The sequence below is a fragment of the Hydra viridissima genome, unplaced genomic scaffold (assembly GCF_058129835.1).
Source record: "Hydra viridissima isolate aposymbiotic clone 2 unplaced genomic scaffold, HvirCarnegie_v1 scaffold_1, whole genome shotgun sequence".
NCBI classification, from domain to species: Eukaryota; Metazoa; Cnidaria; class Hydrozoa; order Anthoathecata; family Hydridae; genus Hydra; species Hydra viridissima.
In genome coordinates this window covers 18062964-18082761 of record NW_028324300.1, presented here as the reverse complement: position 1 = coordinate 18082761, position 19798 = coordinate 18062964, and the positions used below count along the sequence as shown (strand labels likewise).

The 19798-nt window shown below is 30.6% G+C and overlaps 2 protein-coding genes across 2 annotated transcripts; one reads left to right on the top strand and one right to left on the bottom strand.

The window, feature by feature from the left end:
- Nucleotides 1-5014: 5014 nt before the first annotated feature.
- On the bottom strand, nt 5015-6511 carry LOC149893690 (uncharacterized). Its single transcript, XM_090068542.1, has 3 exons — nt 6209-6511; nt 5979-6138; nt 5015-5315 (listed from the first exon to the last, which is right to left on the bottom strand). Exons 1-3 carry the CDS (start codon nt 6458-6460, stop codon nt 5152-5154), a joined length of 576 nt encoding a protein of 191 aa, XP_089924668.1. The 5' UTR covers nt 6461-6511; the 3' UTR covers nt 5015-5151.
- Nucleotides 6512-14523: 8012 nt separating this feature from the next.
- LOC149893689 (uncharacterized) lies at nt 14524-16020 on the top strand. Its single transcript, XM_090068111.1, has 3 exons — nt 14524-14826; nt 14897-15056; nt 15720-16020. Exons 1-3 carry the CDS (start codon nt 14575-14577, stop codon nt 15881-15883), a joined length of 576 nt encoding a protein of 191 aa, XP_089924237.1. The 5' UTR covers nt 14524-14574; the 3' UTR covers nt 15884-16020.
- The last annotated feature ends 3778 nt before the right edge of the window (nt 16021-19798 follow it).

The following is a 19798-nucleotide window of genomic DNA, read 5'->3' as shown; positions in this document are numbered from 1 at the left end:
GTTCGTAAAATAAAAGTTCGTTACATTCACGGCGTTAAAGAACTCGTTACTTTAGATCGAAAACTCAACGAATTCGATTACAAATACCCCGGCCTTGCTCTGGTCAAGGCTTTGATGACCTCGTTTGAGAAGCAAATAGATTTGCGCGAACAAACGTTCGACGATGTGCACGACAAACTCAAAACCGATTACGAAAAAATCGAAGAACGACTGAGAGATATGTACGAAGAAATGTTTGACGAAATGTATAACATGAACAACGGATCGTTTGCGAAAGAACCGTTTCATGAAATCGATCATTCGCGTTTTCGATATTTTTTTGATTTGCGAAACACTCCTCACTCTATAACGCGTGTGACTTTGGAAGACTTGAACAAAGAGGGAAACGTCGAATCAACGACATCGTATTTCTGGATCAATATCGGATTGAACGACAATTTGGAAATTTGGAAAACAAAATTGTTCGATCGCATCGAACTTTTTGTGGCGCTGCAATCAACAACCCCTCATTTTTCGACATCGAACGCCGTATCTTTCGTTCGTATAATAAAAGTTTGTTATTTCGATGAAAGCGACCCGCTTAAACAACACTTCACTCTAGATAGCGAGGTGACCCTCTCAGACTATCGAAACCCCAAAATGATGTTCACGAAAGCGGTGATGACATCGTTCAACTGACAAATCGATTTACACGCGGAAACCTTTGCGAAGGCGAAAGAAAAACTCAACTCCGAAATGAAGCTAATCGAAGACCGCATTCAAGAAATGTACGAAGATATGTTTTATGAAAGCGAAACGATTCAATCGCATGAATTTGAATACGACACGTGCACGCGTTGCAATATTGAAGAATACGGAGATTGGGATGAGAAATTGGACGTTTTTATTTGCAATTTGTTGAAAATTAAAGATTAGGATGTGTAAATGTTTTTTTTATTGTGATTATTTTTTTTGTTAACGATTCTTCTTTTTCCATTTTAAGATGGAAAAAAAAAGAAAAATAACAAAAACAGAAGTGGATGACGAAGAAAAGAGACAGGTAAGAAGATTAAAGTTTGAACAAACTGCGAATCAAGTCGCGAGCGATTGGAAAAGATTAGGAAGACTGTTAAACATAGACGAAGACGAACTCGACTGTATCGATATTGATCACAGATTTATTAGAGAAAAAAGCTTCAAAATGATAAACTGTTGGTTTAAACGAGAACAAAGGACAAGAAACAAAAAAGATATCGAAAAAGAACTCTTTCAAAAATTAAAACTTATCGGTTGATACGATATTTGTGCAAAAAACGTTTTTGTATTTTAGACGGAGAAAAAGAAACCACCTCCTTTGGTTATACAACAAACTCAAGTTCAACAAGTCGTCGTCAATCCTTACGGTTTAAAAGGAAAGGGTTTAAACCCAAACCAGCGATTCTCTTTTTATAACGAACAAATCAAAAACTTGTAAATTTTTTTTATTGGTTGTTCTTTATTCGCATATTTCTTTATTAGAATATGAATAAAATCGATATCCCTCCGAACTGTTCCTGTAAACGATGTGAAAAAAAACACTTGGAAAAAAAAAAAAAAAAGGAATGGGCTTCGCTTCGTCTTCGTCAGAAAATTCGAGAAAAAAAAGAAGAACTTCAAAATCTCAAAGCGATCGAAAAAAAGTACCTTTCTTGTCACTGTGCATGCTGCATCGTCGAAAGCGAGATTTGCTTTCGACGATGAGAAAAGAAAAAAAAGAGAGACTTTTGCAACAGTCGAAAGACAGATTATCCGATTGATTAAACAAACATTTCGATTGGTTTTTTCAATTTTTTCAATTTTCGTTAGGCTTTTCAATTTTTTCTCGACTCAACGTCGGTGATTTATTTGGCAAGTACGATGTTTATATTGTTGACACAACCGTATTACGTGAAGGAGGAAATCACGGGGCTTCGATACTTCGAAACAACAAAAACGAAACGATGATAATTAACGAAAAACCTTGCATGTGTAAATTTTTGTCTTGATGTGTTTTTTTTCTTTATTGATTTTTTTTCAGATTACATATAACATATAATGTCATTCGCAACAGCTGTTTTAGTAGCGTTAATATCTACAACAATGTTATTCACGACGATTACGATATTTTTCTCGTTATTATTAATGTAGTTTTACAATCAATCAACTCTTCGTCCTCAGCTTACATCGACTACGATTTCAGAACAAGTTTTCATTGTTCCGCTTAACCATTCAAACAAATGCAAACGAATGACGAAATCAAATGACGAAAGAAAGGAAATTTGGAAACGTTTTTTCAAAACGATTCAACAAAACTAAACAAAATGTTAAAATATGTTAATATATGTTTATGTTTAAATGAAATATTTTTTCTTCAGCAAACATAAAAAAATGGTGCGCATTCTTCACTTATCGAAAAGCGAACTGCGAAAACCAAGACTGACCAACGTCAAAAAAATACCATCGATGGAAGAATATCTCGTTATATCTCCTCATCACATCGTATGGTACAACATTCGTCCTAATCCATATCCGAGAAATTCGCATGTTCGAAATCATCCGCTCCTAAATTCGATAAGAGGAGACATTTACATTGTTCAAAATGATGACAAAGGAAACACTGTCGACTTCGACAAAGACATTGTTAATCGTTTACCCGAGATGATGAGAAAAGATCAACAAAAAAACGAAAAGAAATGAATGAATGTTTGATGAAAGATGGAGCAAAATTAATATGTTATGTAGAATAATAATATTTAATAGTTGTTTTTTGTTTCTTTCAGTTATAAAAAAAATATGAAATATCAAGAATTTATCAACGCTCTCGCTCCTCGTATTGGAAAAGATTGGAAAAAAATGGGAAGAGAGTTAGGACTCTATCAATATCTTTTGGACTCTATCAATTACAATTACGATCGAGAAAAATCTTACGAAAAGTGTTATGAAACCATAAGAAGATGGTTAAGAATTAAAGGTTACTCGATGGAAGATGAAATATCGAATGAAGAATACGTTTATTGGAATCAAATATTCACCAAAATAGAACGAAAAGATCTAACGTTTGTTTATTTAGCTACTTATTAATATAAAATACATATTTTTATTTAGATAAAAAATAATATACAATGGAAAAAACTTTGAGTGAGGAAATAAATGAAGCCTTCGAAAAAACGATGTTTTTCGGTCGTCTAAAAAACGAAATCGATAAAAACGAACAAGATAAAACCCTGTCCTGTTGCAAATGTTGTTGCAACGAATTTTGGAAGAATAATTGGAAACATTATTTCGAAAAAGTTATATATAACGTAGTTCTAAATAAATAAATATATATATATATTAATCTCTTTCAGCATATAACAATGAACACTCCCTTCAAGAAAGCAGAGAAAAATCTTAATCTATTGACGGATGTCGAATGCAAGATTGGAGTCGTGAGTTGCGACGATGGAGATGAGGATTATAAAACGGCTGTCGAACGAAGAGCAAAAGACGCAGTCGATTTGTTTTACAAATTAAGTCGAAAAGTCGAGCGATATATCAAATAACAACAGAATGTTGATTTACCAACCTCATTACACAAAAGCAATTAAACAGCCATCCCAGATAACACACTAGCATCAGCCCGATATCGGCGCGACGTCCGTATTTAATCGGCTACAGATGTAATTTTTATGTACTTTTGATGGGCGGCTGCTCATCGGCAGGACGTAAACAAAAACGTAAAAATGACATCGGCGCGAGGTCCGCATTAAATCGGCTGCAGATGTAATTTTTATGTATTTTTGATGGGCGGCTGCTCATCGGCAGGACATAAACAGAAACGTAAAAACGACATCGGCGCGAGGATCGCATTAAATCGGCTGCAGATGTAAATTTTATATATTTTTGATGGGCGGCTGCACATCGGCAGGACGTAAACAATGGCGTAAAAATGACATTGAGAATTTACCTTATTATGATGAATAAGCTGAAGAATAGCCGATAAGGAGCTGTCCGGAAAAAATACAACTAAGTTATATATGACATGTATAAAATATATTCTATAGTAAGGTATAACAATAAATGTATACTTGATAGACTCAATCAAATGAGAAAACAATAACCATATCATTATAATAAATACTTATAACTATACAATACAATTAATACAGGTTGTTTGTTGTATAAAGTATTGTATGTTTATGGGATTATTATTTACTTACATTTTTGTCATTTATATATTACTTTTTAAAACTGTAGAGATGGCAAAAAATGTTTATAGTATAAACTTTAAGTAAAAAAGCACACACCCTTATATTTATGTTTAATTCAAAAGTAAGTAAAAATACATTCAAACAAAATATCTAAAAATAGCTTAAGTTGATATATATGTATGTATGTGTGTGTGCATATACATGTATATATATATATATATATATATATATATATATATATATATATATATATATATATATATATATATATATATATATATATATATATATATAGTTGTAATTTAGTGGCATATATAATTTCATATGCTGATTTGTGACAGGTTATTAATCTTTTAAGTATTTTTTGAAATGATACTGGTATTGATATAGTATATTTCGACTGCTTTGCAAACACAAAGGGTTTATAGCATATTTATATATTATATAGATTCTGTACGTGCAAATCCCATGACGAAGGAATCCAAAAACGCTGAAATTGAGTCAGCTATAAAAACATGGCTGCGTGTTTCATCTGATAGAGGTGGACGTCGTAAAAGGCGAGAGGAGACGAAGAGACAGTTGCCTGGGATAAATGCAGAGGATTTATTTTAGCAATAATTATAAAGCTTCGATAAAATTCTCATTTTTTATGTTTGAGGTGCTATTTTTGTTTATTCTTCTAGGGATGCAAAGCGTGCAAAACCTGCAACAAATGAAGCAAAATATGCATAATCAGAAATATCTAAAAATAGCACAATTTGATATATATATATATATATATATATATATATATATATATATATATATATATATATCAAATTGTGCTATTTTTAGATATTTCTGATTATGCATTTTTTGCTTCATTTGTTGCAGGTTTTGCACGCTTTGCATCCCTAGAAGAATAAACAAAAATAGCACCTCAAACATAAAAAATGAGAATTTTATCGAAGCTTTATAATTATTGCTAAAATAAATCCTCTGCATTTATCCCAGGCAACTGTCTCTTCGTCTCCTCTCGCCTTTTACGACGTCCACCTCTATCAGATGAAACACGCAGCCATGTTTTTATAGCTGACTCAATTTCAGCGTTTTTGGATTCCTTCGTCATGGGATTTGCACGTACAGAATCTATATAATATATAAATATGCTATAAACCCTTTGTGTTTGCAAAGCAGTCGAAATATACTATATCAATACCAGTATCATTTCAAAAAATACTTAAAAGATTAATAACCTGTCACAAATCAGCATATGAAATTATATATGCCACTAAATTACAACTTAAACTGAGGAAATTTTCCACTTTCAATTATTCTAATAGTTTTTATATCAATACTGCATAAAATACAAACTGCAGCCTAAAGACCATAAATGATTTTCATAAAATGTAACCCTAAAATTAACAAATTTTGTGAAAATGGAAACTTTAGGACTCATTACCATGTTGTTACCATTGTATTTTTACAATAAAGCTGTGATGTAATGGTTTGTATATCTGAAAAGATCACAAGTCATTGGTGCGAGCATTTTAAAATAAGTTTTGTTAATTCTATGCTTGCACATGAATTTAGATTTTTATTTGTTGATTTTTAATCCATTTTATTAAAAAAGAACATAAACACTGATAAGCATTTTAATGGAACTATTTGATCACAAGATACTAGTTTTGCAGGACAAGTCACTTGACTACTTGAAAACTAAAGTCTTCTTTCACAAAAACACTCTTTTTCAAACAATAATAGCAAAGTTTTTCAACTAACTCAAATATATACATACAATTATTTACTAACCACAAACGATGTCCTTAAGCTGCAGGACAGAAAAAGCATGCTTTTTTCCATGGCCCATGAAATTAAAACTGTTTGCCAAATCATCAATCAAGACCATTTTCATTATTCGCCTGACAGTCTCTTTCAAAGTAACACCTCCTTGAAGACCAAGATACTGTGTCTAAACATAATGTATAACTTAAACTTAAAGAAAAAATAGTTTAAGTTTGCCATTAGAACAAAAAACTCACTATCTGCAACTTGTCCAGCGTTGACTGTCGCAATTTCTTTTCAAAATTTTGCACCTGTTCAAATGTTTGCAATGGCAAAATTACATTTTCAGGCAATTTGGGATTAACTCTTGCAATCTGTAAATCAAAATGCTTTAAAATAGCATTTTGTTGTTGTGAAATACATTGAATTTGAGCCTTTATGTCATCATTCTGTTTTTTAACTTCCACCAGCAATTTAACTATATCATCTAAATATAATTTGTTTTCCATTTTAAATTAAATTAAATCTAAATTAAAAGTTTGAATACATCTTTTTTTGTACTTTTATGTTTCATTCAGCACTCAATCGTTAACATTTTTAAATTTACTATCTTAATTAAATAACAAATTTAAATATGCTGATAAAACTAGAATGCAAACCTAATCAACATTGGGTACAATATTTGTATACAAGTTGTATCATTATTTTTTTACATAATGGGATTTATTACACTTTTTTATCAAATTTATTAATTTAAAAGAACTTATTTTAATGACATACTAGAAATTGCATGTTGAGTGCGTGGTAGATAATTAGTTGTGGTTTTTAATGGTGTTGCGTAACGAAGTGAAATTTCAGGCAAGGTTTGCATCATTCTACTTGATAAACTTGTGTCTCTTCTTGATTTTGATACAAATCTGATTGGTCTGTTGTCATTACCTTACATAACATAGGAGTTTTATCTTCACAAATTCGATTGGAAATACTTTTGTCAGATATTTGGGGTGGTTGTGGCGGCAGTAGAAGCTTTTTAACACCTGGTTTCTTTTTGGCAAGAGATTTATTAAAAATCTGAAAATCATCATCATTGTCACAATAATCTTTATTAGCCTTTGGATTTTTTTGGACAGCAATTTATCAACATTAATGTTTGGACTAGCATTATTCATACATTCATATTCACCATCTATGTAACCATAATCATCATTAGGAAAATCATCAACATTCTTCTTCCTTCGTTTTGCAGAATTTCCCTTTTCAGTGTCGAACGTAGCTGTATCTAACTCAGATGTAATCTCAGCTTTCTTAGATTTTTTACTTGCAGTTTCATAATCACCTTAAAATAAAATACACTATAGTGCCATTTCTATTCATTTCATTCTACAAAAACATTATAAAAACAATAATATTTGTTATGATATTAACAATTAAAATTGTCTAAATTATTTAAATTTGGATTTTCAAATACTGTTTGTATACCAGAAAAAACACAGCATCTAAAAAATATCATCTAAAATATTTTATTCATAACAGGCCCAAAGATAGGTGTCCATATTTAGCAATTAACTTTGTATCAAAGTAAAATAAGTAGCTATAAAGGTAGACAAAGTATACTAGCCATATATTCCAAGACATTTAACAGTAAACTGCAACCAATCTGTTCCAGGTATTTGAAGTGGCTTGATTGCTTTTATAATTTTATGAGTGGGTGTTGATTTAGGAAGCCAAGCACAACGTGTTAGGTTCAGCGTTAGCCATAACAATGGCACTGCATTCACAACCACTGCATACTAATAAAATCCAAAAATATACTTACAGTGCTTGCAGTACAGAAATTAGTACTTGACCAACTATTAAATATCTTACTAAGCATATAAAACAAACCAATAGTTGTATAAATGAAACATTGCTATATAAATGAGATAGCTACTTAGGATATTCAAATATTACCAAAAAATAATAAATAATGTGAGAAGAAATATTTTATAGCTGAATAAAAGTTAAATATTGTACAGGTGGCATATTTCAAAAATTAGATCCATTTTTACTTACCCACATTTAAAAAATAAGAATGTATTACATATACATAAAAGTACAACTTCTTAGAATTATAATGTCTTACAAAATATAAATTATTCATAATACAATATTTTATGACTCTTTAACAAGCAAGAGTGTTTAGAAAAGGAATTACAACAAAGGAATTGTTTCCACAAGGTAAACATACACATTTTTGAAAAAAATCCTCACTGTCAATAGTTTCATAAGAACCACAAGGATCTGAAACATGTAAGATATTTATATTAGATGAAGGTAAGGGAGATATATAGAAATCCTGAATATTTTTAAAAAGTTCAACAACAATTTTAAATTTGAACTGGTTGTCAATCGAAACAATGTTGCGTACAAAGCATGGTTGTCCATTTAATTTTAAAAAGCAATTGTCACCTGGAGATGTTGACAAAACTGTTCCATTTGAAAGACTTAGTTTACAATACTGTTTTAAACAACTTACACCAAAAGGCACTGGTCCAATATTGTGTTCTTTTTGTGGTATGAAATGTTTTTTATTTGCAGACACTACAGGCTTCTTATTATAATGTCTTTCTTCTAAACGCCTCTCTACCTGTTGTAAAATAAATGATGGCTTACGAACTAATTTTTTCAGAGAAGCAAGCTTATTTTCAAATGGAAAGGCGAAAAAGTTATCTAGTGGACCAAATTTCTTTACATCATCAGTCAAATAAATCAAACCATGAACATTGTATACAAGCATGCCTGTGCCATATAAAATCTTCATATTTTCTACACATACCACAAGAAGCTGTTTTGCATAGTCTAAATACTGTCTACAAAACTTTGGACTTGCAAGAATAGAAATTGCTACAGATAAAAAAAGGAAGTTTTCATACAAATTTGCAGGTAAAACATCACGTAATACAATGGGACCAGTATAAAAAAGAAACTGCCTAAATTCAGTTGCTTTCCATCTCATAATTTCAAACACAGATCTAGGCTTTCGGGCAAACTCTGCAGGCATATGAGTAGCACATCCCACCAATAAGGAGGAAAGTAATTCAATTTTCTGAGCTGAGCACTTAACACTTTTAGGACCCTTTAACCAACAGAGTAAAAGTCTGCGAACTACTCCTAAGCACACTAAATGCATGTAATCACAGGGAAAACCTGATACCATGCCAATTGGTAATGAGCACAGTGGTGAAAGCCCTAAATGATGATCATCATCAACTTGCCTATCAAACTGGGCATCAGTTCGCAATTGTGCATTTAATCCCTGAAATGTAACCTTTCCATTCCATACTCTTTCAACTCTGCATTTATCACAGCCGAAGTACCCATTATGTGATTTTATACATTTGATCATAGCTCGGGCAGGGGCATCACATACAAAACTGTGCAAAGCAATTTCATAATGTACACCTGCAATTAGCAAACCATGACTGACTAAATTGTTACAGTCTATTACAAACTTTTCAAAATATTCATTTAAATTCACTGGTTTGCTATTGCCACTGTATACACCTTCACCAAAAGGCTTCTTTTTTTCACTCTGTCTTACAATGCACAAAATAGGCCACAAACAAGAATTACTACTCTTAAATAATGGAAGACCATCAATACTAAACTGCAATTCAAGTTTTTTGGATTGCAGTTCACCTCTTCTAGATAACTTCTCAACACCATACTGGATACCTAAATGCAAATACTCTCCTCCACTTCTAAGAGCAACAACTGAACTATTTCTAGGCGTATGCAAAAGAGTACGAGCATCTAATGGCAATTCATTGTAATACTTTTTAAGCAGTTTTAACAAAGCAGTGATGGCAACACTGGTAATATCAAAAGATACAGCCCAATTACACAGTTTTTCAGTAAGAGTATATTCAATATCATTGATTTCTTTGTTACTTTCAGCATCACTAATGTTAATTGCCTTATAGTAGGTATCACTATCGCATATATCAAAATCTATGTCTGCCTCAATCTCGTGTTTTGCAATGTTTGAGAAATTACTCTCTTTATTATTAATCAAACCGTCTGTTGTTATACAAGAATTTTCATCAGACAGATATTGTATTTATTGTATTATCAGCAATACTATTATTGTCATTTTGACCAAATAAAATTATATTTGAAAGTTTCTTAACATAACTAGCACGTGTCCAATAAGATTCAGTTTTAATTACCTTTTCCATGTTCTTTACTTCTTTGGCAGTTTTCTTTAACCTAAAAATAATTGCACACTTTTTTATACACGCAAATAATAACTTACAATTGCACTTTTCAAACTTGCAACTCCATTATAAAATATAAAACAAATGTATACATTTCTCAATCAATATTGTCTGTCTTTTTCTAGTCTATATTTTGAAGGAACTTTATAAATACATTAGCATAAAATTAAATTTTTATTTAAATAAATTTAACAAGGCAAAATTGCTTAAGCAAATTGTATAAACGAAAATGTAATAGTTAAATTTATAAATATACATACATACATATATATATATATATATATATATATATATATATATATATATATATATATATATATATATATATATATATATATATATATATATATATATATGTATGTATGTATATTTATAAATTTAACTATTACATTTTCGTTTATACAATTTGCTTAAGCAATTTTGCCTTGTTAAATTTATTTAAATAAAAATTTAATTTTATGCTAATGTATTTATAAAGTTCCTTCAAAATATAGACTAGAAAAAGACAGACAATATTGATTGAGAAATGTATACATTTGTTTTATATTTTATAATGGAGTTGCAAGTTTGAAAAGTGCAATTGTAAGTTATTATTTGCGTGTATAAAAAAGTGTGCAATTATTTTTAGGTTAAAGAAAACTGCCAAAGAAGTAAAGAACATGGAAAAGGTAATTAAAACTGAATCTTATTGGACACGTGCTAGTTATGTTAAGAAACTTTCAAATATAATTTTATTTGGTCAAAATGACAATAATAGTATTGCTGATAATACAATAAATACAATATCTGTCTGATGAAAATTCTTGTATAACAACAGACGGTTTGATTAATAATAAAGAGAGTAATTTCTCAAACATTGCAAAACACGAGATTGAGGCAGACATAGATTTTGATATATGCGATAGTGATACCTACTATAAGGCAATTAACATTAGTGATGCTGAAAGTAACAAAGAAATCAATGATATTGAATATACTCTTACTGAAAAACTGTGTAATTGGGCTGTATCTTTTGATATTACCAGTGTTGCCATCACTGCTTTGTTAAAACTGCTTAAAAAGTATTACAATGAATTGCCATTAGATGCTCGTACTCTTTTGCATACGCCTAGAAATAGTTCAGTTGTTGCTCTTAGAAGTGGAGGAGAGTATTTGCATTTAGGTATCCAGTATGGTGTTGAGAAGTTATCTAGAAGAGGTGAACTGCAATCCAAAAAACTTGAATTGCAGTTTAGTATTGATGGTCTTCCATTATTTAAGAGTAGTAATTCTTGTTTGTGGCCTATTTTGTGCATTGTAAGACAGAGTGAAAAAAAGAAGCCTTTTGGTGAAGGTGTATACAGTGGCAATAGCAAACCAGTGAATTTAAATGAATATTTTGAAAAGTTTGTAATAGACTGTAACAATTTAGTCAGTCATGGTTTGCTAATTGCAGGTGTACATTATGAAATTGCTTTGCACAGTTTTGTATGTGATGCCCCTGCCCGAGCTATGATCAAATGTATAAAATCACATAATGGGTACTTCGGCTGTGATAAATGCAGAGTTGAAAGAGTATGGAATGGAAAGGTTACATTTCAGGGATTAAATGCACAATTGCGAACTGATGCCCAGTTTGATAGGCAAGTTGATGATGATCATCATTTAGGGCTTTCACCACTGTGCTCATTACCAATTGGCATGGTATCAGGTTTTCCCTGTGATTACATGCATTTAGTGTGCTTAGGAGTAGTTCGCAGACTTTTACTCTGTTGGTTAAAGGGTCCTAAAAGTGTTAAGTGCTCAGCTCAGAAAATTGAATTACTTTCCTCCTTATTGGTGGGATGTGCTACTCATATGCCTGCAGAGTTTGCCCGAAAGCCTAGATCTGTGTTTGAAATTATGAGATGGAAAGCAACTGAATTTAGGCAGTTTCTTTTTTATACTGGTCCCATTGTATTACGTGATGTTTTACCTGCAAATTTGTATGAAAACTTCCTTTTTTTATCTGTAGCAATTTCTATTCTTGCAAGTCCAAAGTTTTGTAGACAGTATTTAGACTATGCAAAACAGCTTCTTGTGGTATGTGTAGAAAATATGAAGATTTTATATGGCACAGGCATGCTTGTATACAATGTTCATGGTTTGATTTATTTGACTGATGATGTAAAGAAATTTGGTCCACTAGATAACTTTTTCGCCTTTCCATTTGAAAATAAGCTTGCTTCTCTGAAAAAATTAGTTCGTAAGCCATCATTTATTTTACAACAGGTAGAGAGGCGTTTAGAAGAAAGACATTATAATAAGAAGCCTGTAGTGTCTGCAAATAAAAAACATTTCATACCACAAAAAGAACACAATATTGGACCAGTGCCTTTTGGTGTAAGTTGTTTAAAACAGTATTGTAAACTAAGTCTTTCAAATGGAACAGTTTTGTCAACATCTCCAGGTGACAATTGCTTTTTAAAATTAAATGGACAACCATGCTTTGTACGCAACATTGTTTCGATTGACAACCAGTTCAAATTTAAAATTGTTGTTGAACTTTTTAAAAATATTCAGGATTTCTATATATCTCCCTTACCTTCATCTAATATAAATATCTTACATGTTTCAGATCCTTGTGGTTCTTATGAAACTATTGACAGTGAGGATTTTTTTCAAAAATGTGTATGTTTACCTTGTGGAAACAATTCCTTTGTTGTAATTCCTTTTCTAAACACTCTTGCTTGTTAAAGAGTCATAAAATATTGTATTATGAATAATTTATATTTTGTAAGACATTATAATTCTAAGAAGTTGTACTTTTATGTATATGTAATACATTCTTATTTTTTAAATGTGGGTAAGTAAAAATGGATCTAATTTTTGAAATATGCCACCTGTACAATATTTAACTTTTATTCAGCTATAAAATATTTCTTCTCACATTATTTATTATTTTTTGGTAATATTTGAATATCCTAAGTAGCTATCTCATTTATATAGCAATGTTTCATTTATACAACTATTGGTTTGTTTTATATGCTTAGTAAGATATTTAATAGTTGGTCAAGTACTAATTTCTGTACTGCAAGCACTGTAAGTATATTTTTGGATTTTATTAGTATGCAGTGGTTGTGAATGCAGTGCCATTGTTATGGCTAACGCTGAACCTAACACGTTGTGCTTGGCTTCCTAAATCAACACCCACTCATAAAATTATAAAAGCAATCAAGCCACTTCAAATACCTGGAACAGATTGGTTGCAGTTTACTGTTAAATGTCTTGGAATATATGGCTAGTATACTTTGTCTACCTTTATAGCTACTTATTTTACTTTGATACAAAGTTAATTGCTAAATATGGACACCTATCTTTGGGCCTGTTATGAATAAAATATTTTAGATGATATTTTTTAGATGCTGTGTTTTTTCTGGTATACAAACAGTATTTGAAAATCCAAATTTAAATAATTTAGACAATTTTAATTGTTAATATCATAACAAATATTATTGTTTTTATAATGTTTTTGTAGAATGAAATGAATAGAAATGGCACTATAGTGTATTTTATTTTAAGGTGATTATGAAACTGCAAGTAAAAAATCTAAGAAAGCTGAGATTACATCTGAGTTAGATACAGCTACGTTCGACACTGAAAAGGGAAATTCTGCAAAACGAAGGAAGAAGAATGTTGATGATTTTCCTAATGATGATTATGGTTACATAGATGGTGAATATGAATGTATGAATAATGCTAGTCCAAACATTAATGTTGATAAATTGCTGTCCAAAAAAATCCAAAGGCTAATAAAGATTATTGTGACAATGATGATGATTTTCAGATTTTTAATAAATCTCTTGCCAAAAAGAAACCAGGTGTTAAAAAGCTTCTACTGCCGCCACAACCACCCCAAATATCTGACAAAAGTATTTCCAATCGAATTTGTGAAGATAAAACTCCTATGTTATGTAAGGTAATGACAACAGACCAATCAGATTTGTATCAAAATCAAGAAGAGACACAAGTTTATCAAGTAGAATGATGCAAACCTTGCCTGAAATTTCACTTCGTTACGCAACACCATTAAAAACCACAACTAATTATCTACCACGCACTCAACATGCAATTTCTAGTATGTCATTAAAATAAGTTCTTTTAAATTAATAAATTTGATAAAAAAGTGTAATAAATCCCATTATGTAAAAAAATAATGATACAACTTGTATACAAATATTGTACCCAATGTTGATTAGGTTTGCATTCTAGTTTTATCAGCATATTTAAATTTGTTATTTAATTAAGATAGTAAATTTAAAAATGTTAACGATTGAGTGCTGAATGAAACATAAAAGTACAAAAAAAGATGTATTCAAACTTTTAATTTAGATTTAATTTAATTTAAAATGGAAAACAAATTATATTTAGATGATATAGTTAAATTGCTGGTGGAAGTTAAAAAACAGAATGATGACATAAAGGCTCAAATTCAATGTATTTCACAACAACAAAATGCTATTTTAAAGCATTTTGATTTACAGATTGCAAGAGTTAATCCCAAATTGCCTGAAAATGTAATTTTGCCATTGCAAACATTTGAACAGGTGCAAAATTTTGAAAAGAAATTGCGACAGTCAACGCTGGACAAGTTGCAGATAGTGAGTTTTTTGTTCTAATGGCAAACTTAAACTATTTTTTCTTTAAGTTTAAGTTATACATTATGTTTAGACACAGTATCTTGGTCTTCAAGGAGGTGTTACTTTGAAAGAGACTGTCAGGCGAATAATGAAAATGGTCTTGATTGATGATTTGGCAAACAGTTTTAATTTCATGGGCCATGGAAAAAAGCATGCTTTTTCTGTCCTGCAGCTTAAGGACATCGTTTGTGGTTAGTAAATAATTGTATGTATATATTTGAGTTAGTTGAAAAACTTTGCTATTATTGTTTGAAAAAGAGTGTTTTTGTGAAAGAAGACTTTAGTTTTCAAGTAGTCAAGTGACTTGTCCTGCAAAACTAGTATCTTGTGATCAAATAGTTCCATTAAAATGCTTATCAGTGTTTATGTTCTTTTTTAATAAAATGGATTAAAAATCAACAAATAAAAATCTAAATTCATGTGCAAGCATAGAATTAACAAAACTTATTTTAAAATGCTCGCACCAATGACTTGTGATCTTTTCAGATATACAAACCATTACATCACAGCTTTATTGTAAAAATACAATGGTAACAACATGGTAATGAGTCCTAAAGTTTCCATTTTCACAAAATTTGTTAATTTTAGGGTTACATTTTATGAAAATCATTTATGGTCTTTAGGCTGCAGTTTGTATTTTATGCAGTATTGATATAAAAACTATTAGAATAATTGAAAGTGGAAAATTTCCTCAGTTTAAGTTGTAATTTAGTGGCATATATAATTTCATATGCTGATTTGTGACAGGTTATTAATCTTTTAAGTATTTTTTGAAATGATACTGGTATTGATATAGTATATTTCGACTGCTTTGCAAACACAAAGGGTTTATAGCATATTTATATATTATATAGATTCTGTACGTGCAAATCCCATGACGAAGGAATCCAAAAACGCTGAAATTGAGTCAGCTATAAAAACATGGCTGCGTGTTTCATCTGATAGAGGTGGACGTCGTAAAAGGCGAGAGGAGACGAAGAGACAGTTGCCTGGGATAAATGCAGAGGATTTATTTTAGCAATAATTATAAAGCTTCGATAAAATTCTCATTTTTTATGTTTGAGGTGCTATTTTTGTTTATTCTTCTAGGGATGCAAAGCGTGCAAAACCTGCAACAAATGAAGCAAAAAATGCATAATCAGAAATATCTAAAAATAGCACAATTTGATATATATATATATATATATATATATATATATATATATATATATATATATATATATATATATATATATATCAAATTGTGCTATTTTTAGATATTTCTGATTATGCATATTTTGCTTCATTTGTTGCAGGTTTTGCACGCTTTGCATCCCTAGAAGAATAAACAAAAATAGCACCTCAAACATAAAAAATGAGAATTTTATCGAAGCTTTATAATTATTGCTAAAATAAATCCTCTGCATTTATCCCAGGCAACTGTCTCTTCGTCTCCTCTCGCCTTTTACGACGTCCACCTCTATCAGATGAAACACGCAGCCATGTTTTTATAGCTGACTCAATTTCAGCGTTTTTGGATTCCTTCGTCATGGGATTTGCACGTACAGAATCTATATAATATATAAATATGCTATAAACCCTTTGTGTTTGCAAAGCAGTCGAAATATACTATATCAATACCAGTATCATTTCAAAAAATACTTAAAAGATTAATAACCTGTCACAAATCAGCATATGAAATTATATATGCCACTAAATTACAACTATATATATATATATATATATATATATATATATATATATATATATATATATATATATATATATATATATATATATATATATATATATATACATGTATATGCACACACACATACATACATATATATCAACTTAAGCTATTTTTAGATATTTTGTTTGAATGTATTTTTACTTACTTTTGAATTAAACATAAATATAAGGGTGTGTGCTTTTTTACTTAAAGTTTATACTATAAACATTTTTTGCCATCTCTACAGTTTTAAAAAGTAATATATAAATGACAAAAATGTAAGTAAATAATAATCCCATAAACATACAATACTTTATACAACAAACAACCTGTATTAATTGTATTGTATAGTTATAAGTATTTATTATAATGATATGGTTATTGTTTTCTCATTTGATTGAGTCTATCAAGTATACATTTATTGTTATACCTTACTATAGAATATATTTTATACATGTCATATATAACTTAGTTGTATTTTTTCCGGACAGCTCCTTATCGGCTATTCTTCAGCTTATTCATCATAATAAGGTAAATTCTCAATGTCATTTTTACGCCATTGTTTACGTCCTGCCGATGTGCAGCCGCCCATCAAAAATATATAAAATTTACATCTGCAGCCGATTTAATGCGATCCTCGCGCCGATGTCGTTTTTACGTTTCTGTTTATGTCCTGCCGATGAGCAGCCGCCCATCAAAAATACATAAAAATTACATCTGCAGCCGATTTAATGCGGACCTCGCGCCGATGTCATTTTTACGTTTTTGTTTACGTCCTGCCGATGAGCAGCCGCCCATCAAAAGTACATAAAAATTACATCTGTAGCCGATTAAATACGGACGTCGCGCCGATATCGGGCTGATGCTAGTGTGTTATCTGGGATGGCTGTTTAATTGCTTTTGTGTAATGAGGTTGGTAAATCAACATTCTGTTGTTATTTGATATATCGCTCGACTTTTCGACTTAATTTGTAAAACAAATCGACTGCGTCTTTTGCTCTTCGTTCGACAGCCGTTTTATAATCCTCATCTCCATCGTCGCAACTCACGACTCCAATCTTGCATTCGACATCCGTCAATAGATTAAGATTTTTCTCTGCTTTCTTGAAGGGAGTGTTCATTGTTATATGCTGAAAGAGATTAATATATATATATATTTATTTATTTAGAACTACGTTATATATAACTTTTTCGAAATAATGTTTCCAATTATTCTTCCAAAATTCGTTGCAACAACATTTGCAACAGGACAGGGTTTTATCTTGTTCGTTTTTATCGATTTCGTTTTTTAGACGACCGAAAAACATCGTTTTTTCGAAGGCTTCATTTATTTCCTCACTCAAAGTTTTTTCCATTGTATATTATTTTTTATCTAAATAAAAATATGTATTTTATATTAATAAGTAGCTAAATAAACAAACGTTAGATCTTTTCGTTCTATTTTGGTGAATATTTGATTCCAATAAACGTATTCTTCATTCGATATTTCATCTTCCATCGAGTAACCTTTAATTCTTAACCATCTTCTTATGGTTTCATAACACTTTTCGTAAGATTTTTCTCGATCGTAATTGTAATTGATAGAGTCCAAAAGATATTGATAGAGTCCTAACTCTCTTCCCATTTTTTTCCAATCTTTTCCAATACGAGGAGCGAGAGCGTTGATAAATTCTTGATATTTCATATTTTTTTTATAACTGAAAGAAACAAAAAACAACTATTAAATATTATTATTCTACATAACATATTAATTTTGCTCCATCTTTCATCAAACATTCATTCATTTCTTTTCGTTTTTTTGTTGATCTTTTCTCATCATCTCGGGTAAACGATTAACAATGTCTTTGTCGAAGTCGACAGTGTTTCCTTTGTCATCATTTTGAACAATGTAAATGTCTCCTCTTATCGAATTTAGGAGCGGATGATTTCGAACATGCGAATTTCTCGGATATGGATTAGGACGAATGTTGTACCATACGATGTGATGAGGAGATATAACGAGATATTCTTCCATCGATGGTATTTTTTTGACGTTGGTCAGTCTTGGTTTTCGCAGTTCGCTTTTCGATAAGTGAAGAATGCGCACCATTTTTTTATGTTTGCTGAAGAAAAAATATTTCATTTAAACATAAACATATATTAACATACTTTAACATTTTGTTTAGTTTTGTTGAATCGTTTTGAAAAAACGTTTCCAAATTTCCTTTCTTTCGTCATTTGATTTCGTCATTCGTTTGCATTTGTTTGAATGGTTAAGCGGAACAATGAAAACTTGTTCTGAAATCGTAGTCGATGTAAGCTGAGGACGAAGAGTTGATTGATTGTAAAACTACATTAATAATAACGAGAAAAATATCGTAATCGTCGTGAATAACATTGTTGTAGATATTAACGCTACTAAAACAGCTGTTGCGAATGACATTATATGTTATATGTAATCTGAAAAAAAATCAATAAAGAAAAAAAACACATCAAGACAAAAATTTACACATGCAAGGTTTTTCGTTAATTATCATCGTTTCGTTTTTGTTGTTTCGAAGTATCGAAGCCCCGTGATTTCCTCCTTCACGTAATACGGTTGTGTCAACAATATAAACATCGTACTTGCCAAATAAATCACCGACGTTGAGTCGAGAAAAAATTGAAAAGCCTAACGAAAATTGAAAAAATTGAAAAAACCAATCGAAATGTTTGTTTAATCAATCGAATAATCTGTCTTTCGACTGTTGCAAAAGTCTCTCTTTTTTTTCTTTTCTCATCGTCGAAAGCAAATCTCGCTTTCGACGATGCAGCATGCACAGTGACAAGAAAGGTACTTTTTTTCGATCGCTTTGAGATTTTGAAGTTCTTCTTTTTTTTCTCGAATTTTCTGACGAAGACGAAGCGAAGCCCATTCCTTTTTTTTTTTTTTTTCCAAGTGTTTTTTTTCACATCGTTTACAGGAACAGTTCGGAGGGATATCGATTTTATTCATATTCTAATAAAGAAATATGCGAATAAAGAACAACCAATAAAAAAAATTTACAAGTTTTTGATTTGTTCGTTATAAAAAGAGAATCGCTGGTTTGGGTTTAAACCCTTTCCTTTTAAACCGTAAGGATTGACGACGACTTGTTGAACTTGAGTTTGTTGTATAACCAAAGGAGGTGGTTTCTTTTTCTCCGTCTAAAATACAAAAACGTTTTTTGCACAAATATCGTATCAACCGATAAGTTTTAATTT

Coding starts and splice junctions, on each gene's coding strand:
- LOC149893689 (XM_090068111.1), top strand. CDS start 14,575: ATGGAAAACAAATTATATTTAGATGATATAGTTAAATTGCTGGTGGAA. Junction 14,827..14,896: donor CGCTGGACAAGTTGCAGATA/GTGAGTTTTTTG, acceptor CATTATGTTTAG/ACACAGTATCTTGGTCTTCA. Junction 15,057..15,719: donor GCTTAAGGACATCGTTTGTG/GTTAGTAAATAA, acceptor TATATTATATAG/ATTCTGTACGTGCAAATCCC.
- LOC149893690 (XM_090068542.1), bottom strand. CDS start 6,460: ATGGAAAACAAATTATATTTAGATGATATAGTTAAATTGCTGGTGGAA. Junction 6,139..6,208: donor CGCTGGACAAGTTGCAGATA/GTGAGTTTTTTG, acceptor CATTATGTTTAG/ACACAGTATCTTGGTCTTCA. Junction 5,316..5,978: donor GCTTAAGGACATCGTTTGTG/GTTAGTAAATAA, acceptor TATATTATATAG/ATTCTGTACGTGCAAATCCC.